At 35.5% G+C, this 11,133-nt stretch overlaps 1 protein-coding gene across 5 annotated transcripts in view; it reads left to right on the top strand.

The window, feature by feature from the left end:
- The window catches only part of cacna2d2 (calcium channel, voltage-dependent, alpha 2/delta subunit 2), a 241,815-nt gene that overhangs the window by 226,444 nt on the left and 4,238 nt on the right, over window positions 1-11,133 (top strand). For all 5 annotated transcript variants that reach the window (XM_015382058.1, XM_015382059.1, XM_015382060.1 and 2 more), the window contains 13 exons: window positions 2,133-2,223; window positions 2,332-2,394; window positions 2,581-2,684; window positions 2,774-2,872; window positions 4,600-4,691; window positions 4,787-4,834; window positions 4,965-5,036; window positions 5,130-5,282; window positions 7,131-7,183; window positions 8,163-8,218; window positions 8,309-8,432; window positions 8,670-8,779; window positions 8,902-8,984. In XM_015382058.1, the coding sequence (XP_015237544.1) occupies window positions 2,133-2,223; window positions 2,332-2,394; window positions 2,581-2,684; window positions 2,774-2,872; window positions 4,600-4,691; window positions 4,787-4,834; window positions 4,965-5,036; window positions 5,130-5,282; window positions 7,131-7,183; window positions 8,163-8,218; window positions 8,309-8,432; window positions 8,670-8,779; window positions 8,902-8,984 (1,148 nt within the window). The remainder of the gene's footprint in view (window positions 1-2,132; window positions 2,224-2,331; window positions 2,395-2,580; window positions 2,685-2,773; window positions 2,873-4,599; window positions 4,692-4,786; window positions 4,835-4,964; window positions 5,037-5,129; window positions 5,283-7,130; window positions 7,184-8,162; window positions 8,219-8,308; window positions 8,433-8,669; window positions 8,780-8,901; window positions 8,985-11,133) is intronic.

Raw genomic sequence — 11,133 nt, forward strand, 5'->3', positions numbered from 1 at the left:
CCACCACCCTCCCACCCCCCATAGAAAGTAAGTTAAGAAGAGACAAAAACAAAGTCAAATTAGACAAAAGAATAACATCAGACTATATAATATAAAGATACCCATCTAAAAAGTAATTAAGTAAATTTGACGAGAATTTCAAAATGAATCAAGGTTTTGCTGACAATCAGAACAACATAAGCCAGGACTACAGCAGGAACCTATGACAGAGAGACGTGGAGAAATCTTCACAAGATGATTAAAATAAAAATGATTCATTTTCATGTGCTGTCTACAAGCTCATTGAGTGTTTTATCAAAAGTTTGAGTTTTGTGAATTAATTAGGAACCTTTAGTCTTCTCTATGTTCAGTGTTCATTTTAAGTTGTTTTGCTAACTCAGTGTTTTGATTTTGGAACATAGTCTTTCAGGCATAGGTGTGTTTGTCCTACTGAACATATTAAAGTTAATCACTAAAAAATCTGAAAGAAGCAAGAAGCCATGGACTGAGAAATATGAGGAGGGAGGGATTAATAGCGGGTCAAATGTTCATTTCATTTCTTCAGCTTGTAGATTTTTTTTATAATGATTTCCAAAAATGTATTTAAGAGAATATTCATAGATTTGGGAAAATATTTGTGGAAGTTTGTATATGATTCTATTGCAGCCTTTCTTGATTGTTTTACTGTTTTTTTGGTTTGTTTTGTTTGTTTATGGTATTTATATCCTTTTGACCAAAATTAAGATATATATCATGATGTTAAAGTTATTTAACATCATGTCTATGGGGAGTGTTGGCCTAGTGGTTAGAGCAGCCACTTGTGCTTTGAGAAGGTTGCAGGTAGCTGCTTCGATCCTCACAGCCTGCACTCTGGGTCCCTGAGCAAGACCCTTAACCCCAGACTGCTCCCTGGGACGCCACTCAATGGCAGCCCACTGCTCCCCAAGGGGATGGGTTAAATGCAGAGGTAAATTTGTCCAATGTCGGACAATAAAGGGATTTACATTTCTCACTACTGTAGGTGGTTATGTAGGTGTGCAGCTTTTCTTTTTTTTCAGAGCCTTTTAAAAGAAGGAAATATTTCTTTTGTGTAAAGAAAATTGTAAAAAATCAGTGGATCCAGTGTTTTTTTTCTATGTTTTTTTCAGCAGTAGAAATCTGAGTTTATTAAACAGAAGTTGTGAAGTTTTTTCACTTTATTGATCCCTGTTGGTATAAAAGCTTGAAATAATGGGCTGAATGCATCATGTGCGGTGCACTACAAACAGAAGGCAGGCTGTTACATACACTCATTTTCCTAATGCAACAGTTGGACTACTTGTCGTTTTTCACAGCAGTAAAATTTCCCTCTCCAGGGGTTTCTTTAGAGACTAGTCCAATTTTGTGATTTGATGTTGTTGTTTTTTTTAACTAAACCTTTTTCTCTAGGTCTAATAGCCACACATCACTATAAAACAGATATTCCAATATAGCAAGATGATTATGTGCATTATAGTGACTCAAATTGCAACCATGTCCAAAGTGGGGAAAAAACATGATAAGGCAGATACTAAAATAGTTTGATAATACTACTGCTAGTAAAAGTAAGAACAGAAATGCCTTGTTTATTAACTTTAGCATTTTTTTTTTATATATACTTTACCCTTTTTTGTAAAAAGACTTAAAAAACTGCAATTATGATGACAGCACATTAAAATGATCATGCAAAATCTCATATTCAAATAATGGGAGATTGCATATAAATTAAAGTAAAAAAGTTATGTATTGTAATTGGTTTGGCACCTTGTATGTTAATTCATTAATCTGATTACCGGTAAGATAATAAATGATGCACTTCTTAAAATGTTTTAGTCTTCCGTTGAGGGTGGTCTCCTTCTTGAGGCATGGTTTTGAAATTGTTTAGGGTGGCTTTGAGTGTATTTTTTTTTTTTTTTTTGTGAAGGATTTATTTTGGTTGCACACAGAATGAAACAAACTCTATTCCTTTTAGGTATACAAAATCATGTACCTAGGTTTTTATCTTTGTTGGTGTGGCTATAATATCAAGATAAATAATAGATACAGAATTTTAAAATTGGCAGCATTTCTTTCCCTCCAAAATCAACTCTACATAGTGTAGGTTTATTAAATGAATTTCTTTCCTTTTCTTGCAGGTGAAAGTTTGCTTCTTCACAATCTGATTTTGGATACTGGCATCATCCGGCAGCTGGTTGATAAAGTGTGGAAGAATAAAGATTTGAATACGTGAGTATTATCAAGCTGCGGTGAGGAAAGTCTATTCTCAAATATCACCAGTGGGGATGATTTAGATCTGAGGGTGTTTGTTCTTTTCTGCTCCATCCTGACATTTAGATATGGCTTCCTGGCTGTATTTGCTGCAACAGATGGAGGAATAACACGAGTCTTTCCAAACAAGTAAGAGCAGATATCCTCACAGCTGTGTGTCTAGTCTGCACTCTTTTTTTTTTTTTTTTTTTATAGATTGTACATTGCTCGCTCTGTTCTATTTTTGGATAATAAGTTAGGATCTTACATAAGGGTAAAGAAGAAGGCAGTATTACATATATTTGCTACTCTACTTCTTCTGGTTTGAAATTTCAGAGCTGCAGAAACCTGGGAGGAAGACCCAGAGCCATTTAATGCTAGCTATTACCGCCGCAGCCTTGACAACAAGGGTTACATCTTCACAGCGCCTTATCGATCAGGTAAATTATCTCTTTGTGTAGCTTAGATGAAGCTTGAAGCATCCCCTTACACACATCGCGTTTCTTGACTCTTTGTTTTTCTCATGCAGCCGGGGCCGATCTGTTGAACCCTGAAAACGACACAGTGGGAATCCTGGTCAGCACGGCTCTGGATATTACAATAGGCGGGAAGACAGTCAAACCTGCAGGTGAGTAAATAGGGAGACTTTATCCATATAATCATAGATATTAGTGAAAATGTTTCAGAAGGTAACAGTGATTCCATTGCTTAGGGTTGGGTGATATGAAGAAAATTTAATATCATGATATATTTGAGCTATAATCGCGACACACAATATATCACGATATGTTTAGATTTCCTTCAAAAACAGTATTCCTAAAATTGCACTGATATACTTATTCAAACTGACATGCCAATATGTCGGTGATTTAAAATTTATTTTAAAAGTAATTTTATTTTAACCAGCTCAAAGCTTTTCACTAATGATACTGCCACATTATGTCTTTCAGTGTCAGTATTAGACCTTTAACAAGATCCCAGGAAGCAAAGCAAAAACATGCAATAGTAAATAAAAACTAAAATAAAAAAGGGCTCTTTTGTGCACAATAAAAAAACTGCAGAATGAAAAGATAAATTGACCTCAAATTACAAAAACAAAAGTGGAAATACTGTCCAAACACACTCAAAACTATTTGCATTGATCTTTACGTGCTGGGAATTTTAAAGAATCACAAAAGATGTAAAATTGAGAACTTTGCCAAGTTTAGAGAATGCCTCCAAAGCCTCTGAACAAGACCACATCACATTACAGGTATTAGAGCATATAAAAAACACATAAATAACGCAATAAATATCCTCTGCAATTTCCCTCCATCTCTTCCTTTTTCTCTCATTTGTGACTGCTTTTTCAAACGAGAAGGCCAAAGTCATCTACTTCACAGCTGATTTAATTAACCTTTTAATTGGTGTAAGTTTACACTCATTTTGCAGCGAAAGACTTTTTAGGTGGTGGAATAAATGTGTACTCCTTCCTTTAGCAGCAATGGTTTTGCAGCACGCATTACAAATTACCACCTTTTGTTCGACATCCTCGGCATGAAATCCAAACCACCGCCACATATAGCTTAGCTGAAACGTCTGCTGTTGCCATATTTGTTTGCCGGTTGCTGTAGCATACGTGCCGTGCAGAAAATAATCCTGTTTGGTGGAGAGGTTTATGATGCATTCAAAGTCTGTGGAAAAATTAAAACTCTCTGTGAAATTGATGTAGATGGCTTAATGTTTTCATGCACATTTATATTCGATGGTTGCGATAAAGTCATTTGAACTATTATGCGTGGTGAAAATTAAGATACAAGTATATTCAATATATCTCCCACTCCTACCATTGCTGCAAGGCATGGCTTAACGGTAACTGCTAAACATGAGTCCTCTAAATTGCTAATGTCAAACATAACTGGAACACATAAATTTTCATTTAACAATGGCTTTCTTCTTGCCTATCACTGATAAACCACCAGGTTTGGGAAATAAATGGCTTACAAGTATTGTGTCGTAAAAATCTTCTATCTGAATCGTGGATCACTGCAGTTCCTCCAAAGTTTTTTGGCTTATTTTCTGATTTATCCCCTCCTCGCCTGGCCTGTCAGTGTAGATGGACACTCTTGTTTCTCTGGGTTTGCAGTTCCTGTGCGCTTTCATTTTCAGATTATTGCTTGCAAGTCTGTCTTAAAATTCATTTTTAATTTAATATAGAAAAGTTCAAAGGATTATAAATATTTTTTAAGACAGTAAATATTTTTTATAGAAATTTGCCTGCTTTGTAGCGGCCTTAGTTTTCCCTCTGTGTGCTTCTCGTTTTATGTATTTTATCCCTTCCTTAACGAGTATGCTAACTTTGTTATGTTTTCTCAGTTCTTGGAGTAAAGTTGGATCTTGAAGCCTGGACCGATAAATTCAAGATTCTTGCCAGCAACCATACAGACAGTCGTCAAGGTTCAAATACGGTAAAAGAGAATGTTTAAAATGTTGAATTTAAAGTAAAGTTAAATTGTGAGAGTTTTAAGCCTGTCAATAAACTGTTTGTTTCTACCTTTAACAGTGTGGACCATACAGGGGCTGTGAGATGGACTGCGAAGCTAATAGTGATGTAGGTATTTCCACTTACTCGACAGATTTAAATGAAAGTATTATTTGCTTTCTTTTGTCTGTCTTAATATTGTTTTTGGTGCACAGCTATAAAACCTCTTAAGATGCATTGCCCTCTGTCTTTTTTGCAGGATCTCCTGTGCTATTTAATTGATGATGGTGGTTTCCTTATTATGTCAAATCAGAAGGATGATTGGAGCGAGGTTTATATAAAAATTATATATTTTTCTTTAGAAATATTTGTTTGAATTTTTATATATACAAAGAGTACTGAGCAAAGTGTTTTAACCTTGCAGGTGGGCAAATTTCTTGGTGTGGTTGACCCAAACTTGATGTACGCCCTCTACAACAACTCCTTCTACAAACGCAAGCAGTCATATGATTATCAGTCTGTGTGTGAACGAGTACAAAACAGTGAAGCTGGAGCTGCACGGAGAGGAGTGTTTGTGGTAAGAAAAGCCCAGTTCTGCTGAGCCTTGCAATGGACAGCAGTTCGGTACCTTTGCAAGCTGATTTTTATAAACCTTGGAAATGGATTATAACTTACTTTTCAAAAAAACTGCAGAATCCAGATTTACGTTTGTAGGAAAATAAAAATGGTTTGGTGTGCCTTGGTGGCGCAGTGACCCATTCGTCCGGTTCAATTAGCATTTTTTTCTAAGCCACAAGCCTTTGTTTTTGGTTCACACTATAACGCCTCAAACCTAATGCTATTTCTGCCATTTTGAATTGAAAAAGCTTCCTGAATGGGAAGCGAAACCTCTTCAAACTTGGAAACGAAGTCCAGTTGATCGTTTTTGTTTTTTATGTTTTTCAACTTTTATGAAGTCAAAGAAGTTCATATTTTGGTTTTCAAATGGACAGTGATTTCAAAGGAGCAATAAGTAAGAAATTGAAAGCAAAATAAACCTTAATTATTCTCATTAGTCACCCGAGATGAGAGTAACATTACCTACAATTGGTCCTCTCCAACAACATCATCTTGATCGAGTTTTTCTCCTTTTAAAAAAGGAGCTACAGTCTGCAAATACTTTGCTGCAGTTTTTACCTTAAGGTTCCTGGTTCGAATTATATTAAGAGTTCCAAGTGTTGACAAAACCAAGCTCAGCATTTGTGTTTTATGTTGGAAAAAGCATGGAAGCCAGCTAAAGCAGCAGACCAGAAACGGTCTCAAAAGTATCTAAAAAGCTTCAGCTTCTTTTAAAAGCATTTGCTCAACAACTTACTGTGGCTACATTTTTCCAGTTGCCATCTTGATTTTAGTTGCGCTACGTCCTCATCTCTCTTGGCTTGTACACCTTTAATCATCTGAGAAGGGGGACTAGCTCTTTTATTTGTTCTTCCAATTTGAAACACTAGGTGTCAATACTATATTTTACTCCTTTGAATTAAGTCCTTCCTGAAACATCTGAAATTCTCTGAAAATGCAGCCTTTAGTCTTTGAGCTGAAGTCGGTAAGATGGAGCCTCCACCACTACTCTAACTTCCCTCCTCTGGCTGCCTTCGCGTTTTAGATTTAATCTCTTCTTTTTCTACTTTTTCTGAGCTTCCTTACCTTTATTCTCCTGCTGGATGCCTCAGGTCACCCGATCAGCTGTTTTATGGTGGTACTAAGATCTAAATGGAAACTCAGATGGGAAAGAGCCTTTAGGGTTACTGCTGCGAGGCTATGGAATAATCCCTCATTGCATATCAGATGGAGTAGTTTACTCTCCACTTTTAAATCTCCTCCAGGAAAACATTTTATTCATTGGTTATGCCAGACTTAAATTTTCTGTTTTTACTTCTGTTTTATTGCTCAATAATGTTTTCTTTCGCTGGCTGGTTCTTCTTATTGTTTTTTTTCATTGTTTTACTTGGCAAATAATTTTTACATACATTTTACATGTGTAGAAACTTTTTGCAGCTGTGGTTGTTCTAAAATTCTTAACTAGTAGGAGGTGACTATAAGGGATTCAGGTGGAAACTGAGACTCCTATACTGAGGTCTTAGTATAGGAGTCATTTTCTTATCATTCCATTTTCTGTCAGAGGAAAAAAAAAACATAAAATAAAAAAACACTTTTCATTGTTTTGGAAAATGTTTTGTTCTTTCCAGTAAAAAAAAAGCATCTATTTATTCAGAAAGAAGCAATTGAGAGGTCAGAAAACAGTCACTTCTTCATTTGTTTTCTTGCTGCTCATGTCAAATAAGAATATAAATAGTAGTTTAGGAAAGAGAAAAATATAAGAAGGTAATTATAAATCTGTCTTATGAAGAAAGAGATAAATTATATTTTCTTTCCTGTGTTTCTGCAGCCCACGATTGCAGATTTTGTCAACGTGGCATGGTGGACGTCAGCTGCTGCATGGTAAGATCAGAAATACCTCAATACCATATTGGTTACACAGACTGGGTTAGGATTTAATGGAAATATTTCTGCAATTATTTTAATGGTCAAAGTAACGTAAAGACAGAGAAGAAACAAATGAGAAAAATCAGTTTTCTGCATTTGTCTTGTTTTTTATCCATTTTACAGATATTTTTTTTTCATAGACCACCAGCTTTATTTGCATAAAAATATAATACTTATCCAGTTAAGGTACAAAGCAAAAGATAAACGGAGTCTAAGAACTATATGCAGCTTCTCAATATTTGGTTCTGAGTATACAGTGTAGACATGAGACTGAGTGCCCTGGTTATTATTACAAGTCTTTAATGAATTTTAATCCTCAGCAATGCACTGATTAAAACTAAATAAGAAAAATATTTTAAAATTGATACTTTGACATACATTTACCCCTATAAGGATGTTAGAATTGAAATCATATGGTCAACCTTAAGAGAGCTGTGTGCCATCTGCTTAGATAGAACTCCAGTTCTTTCTTATTTGAGGTAGGGGAAGCATGTACTGTAGGTATTGAATAGGGGAACCCCAAAGACTGACCCTTAGGGAACTGTTTGTGTGGTGACTAATATGCAGTGACCTACTGACATCAAAGAGTCCCTGTCCTTCCAGCAACACTCAAACCAGTCAAGTGCTGTGCCCAAAAAACGACCCTAGTCGCTCAGCAATACAGCGAAGTTCTGAAACAGAGCAATAGGCCTACCTCTGAATTGAAATGTTAAAACTACTTCAGTGACCTCTATAAAAATGTTGCAGAATATATTCTATTTCCTCTAGCTCTCATAAATGTTGCCTCTTGTTAGGGGGAATTATTTTCTGTCTGCAACCTGGTTGTGTTTTTGATTTTATTGCTAGATTCATTTTTAAGGGTATAATCCCTATAATTTTCTTCTAATCTGTTATTGGAAATTTGTGGTTTTAATCACATCTCTTATCACTGCAGGTCCTTGTTCCAACAGCTTATATATGGTTTGGCTTATCATAGCTGGTTTGTCATAGGTGGGTAAAAGCAAAGATTTTACATTTGATGTAAATGGACCAGTGCAGCGCGTGTTGTTAATATTTCTCTGTGTTCTGTCTATACATCAGACGAGGCAGATGCAGAAGGAATAGAGTCAAAAGAGAGGAGTTGTGTGATGATCCAAACCCAGTACTACTTCAGTAACCTCAGCAGCTCATACAACATCCTCCAAGACTGTGGCAACTGTTCCAGGTCATACATATGTCCTCTCACTCAAATCATATTCAATTAGTGAAAGAGGTATAGATAGCAAGCAACACTGCAGATTGTGTTTTTATTAAAATGATCACATTATTGGCTAAATGAGCCTTGTAGAGTTGTCTCATAAATCTTGCTGATCCATTAGCAAATGAGTGTGAGAAGCAAGCAAGCAAAGGGAGGTTGTCGACAAAGCTGTCTTTTTTTTTTTTGTTGTTTTTTTTACTGCAGGCTGATTCATGCCAAGAGGATAAACAATACCAACTTGCTGTTTGTGGTAGCAGAAAAGCTGCCATGCAGCACCTGCGAGATAGAAGATCTTTCCCAGGACAAGGAGGAATGTATCCTTTTCACATTCTACCCACCAGTCGCTAAAATCACACAGTATCACCCCTCTTTTGTAGCTGTCGGGTTCTTTAATGTTAGATTTTTTTTTATGTTCCTTAATTGAGTATTAAATCAGTCAAGGAGGAAAATCCCTGTGAAGAAATGACGGCAGCACGGTATCGAAAAGGACCCGTCAAATGCTTCGACAACAACGTAGCTGTGAGTTTCAAACGTCCTTGTTTTAGTTTGCTAGATTTGCTGCATCTATAAAGGCCTAATGATGACTACTTGACAAGAGTATCCTTAGAAAATAGATAAAATTCCATAATTTTGAGTCTAAAACTGTACATCTTAGCTATTATTCGGTAACAAAACCATGTCACTTAATGTATTCATTCGACACACTAGTTTAAACCAACTTAACAAAGCATGCAGTCTCCTGCTGTAAATCTGTTTTCATTTTTCCAAATGTGCATTAATCCGCAGCTGAAAATAGTCTGAAAATTGATGATACAGGCTCCGAGCTGTAGGCACATGTTTCTAGGAATCATTTAAGCAAAAGTTATTTAATCATCATGACTTGATTTTAAGGGTGGCTGACAACCATAAAATGCCTTCGTCATAGGTTCAGTTGGTGACTTAAAGATTAAACAGCAGCTTCACTTTGGCTTTGATCAAAACAGCGACAAATAATAAAACTAAATAAGTGTTTTATATCTAATACTGGGAATTAAGATAGAATCCATTAATGATTAGATTACTCAGCTTGCATATCCTTGGCAGTTATATACAGAGGATCAACATTCCCAGGTCACTTCTGATTTAAATAAAATCCTAACAAACAAAAGGCTGCATGGAAACATTGATAAAACACCTCTATCTGACTTCTGCTTGCACAGTTTATATTTAAAATGGATTTACTTTCACCTTACTGCACATTGTGTTTGGGGGGGAAAATTATTAACATTTCCTTGAAATGGATAGGCATCATTCAGGCTCATTAAAATTATTTTATACATAAAAACATTTTTTTTTATGTAAGGAATAACTTAAAAAGGATTCTATAGGCCAAAGTTAAATAATCATAAAATGTAGTAGTCTGTAAATTGGGTCTAAAGGCTCAGTTATGCTTATATCTGCAGCTTTTATACTCTATGGAGCTTTTTTCCCTGTAATATTCTCATGAAATCTAGGGGTGCATGTTCAGCACCGACAGCAAACTGACATCAGACAACATGTAGATGTTTCCACATTTTAAAGCCTCTTTATGCCATCAAAGAGTGACAGTAGTGACATAGTGACATTTCCACAGTTGGAGGCAACAGCGGCCTAATGGTTAGGGCATAGAGCTTGGAATCCTGACAGTCTGAGCATGGGCGTAGGTTTACATATGGACCATAGGGACATGTCCCTACCAAAATTTTGAACCGACCTAATTGTCGGTTCTTTTATAAAACAAAATATTCTGAGTCAGCCAGGAGTTCTGAAGACTCCTGGAAAAATGGGCAAATAAAGGCTGTAAGCCATCAACATTTCTGATTCTTAGCCACAGCCAACTAAAAAAGAAAATGTGAGGGTTTCCTTTTTACCGATATTTAGTATTACTGTTTTCATTTTTTGATGACTCTTTGAGAAAGTTCAGGTATAATTATTAGCAGGTGTTATTTCTCTTATAGAGTATAACAACAAGAAATGGCGTCTAAACATCTGCTGTTTTTCGTTTTAAAAGCATAATTAGGGTTCCACATAATAATAGTAATTTAATTGACTATTTATACTTCTAGAAATAGGATAAAGACAAGAACAAACAGAGAAACAATATCAACATTGATTTTATCTTACATAGATTTCCACACAGTCTATAAGTAAATTAGTACAAACATTAATTTCTGGTAAAAATGTTTGAATCTGGCTGTTTATTTTGGATAGTATTAAATTATAGATAAGATAGTGTTATATTGTCTTTTATAATTGTAAAAAGTGATTTTATATTTGAATAAACTTAGGCTATTTCTCAGTGTTGTGTTTGTAGGTGATGCCACTAAAAAAGAAAATAGACATAAGGAGCTATTTAAACAGTCAGACAGTAAGCAATATAGGACAATGATAAAAGGTTGTGTTACATTTAATCCTTTACTATTATAAATGCACTTATACATTATATGATTATAGGAAACACAGATATCCAGTAATAATGATGCAGGGCAGCTTGTAGGTGAAGCAGCTGGACCTTCAGTGCTTCAGGTGATGTCTAAATAAACCAGGTGATACTAAAATATTTCCACATGAGGAGTTCTGGATGGAGAATATTGACAGACAGAAATTTTTTTTTTAATCTTATAACATATATATATTACGGAGCCCCTCT

The sequence above is a fragment of the Cyprinodon variegatus genome, unplaced genomic scaffold, assembly GCF_000732505.1.
Source record: "Cyprinodon variegatus isolate N-32 unplaced genomic scaffold, C_variegatus-1.0 Scaffold248, whole genome shotgun sequence".
NCBI lineage: Eukaryota > Metazoa > Chordata > Actinopteri > Cyprinodontiformes > Cyprinodontidae > Cyprinodon > Cyprinodon variegatus.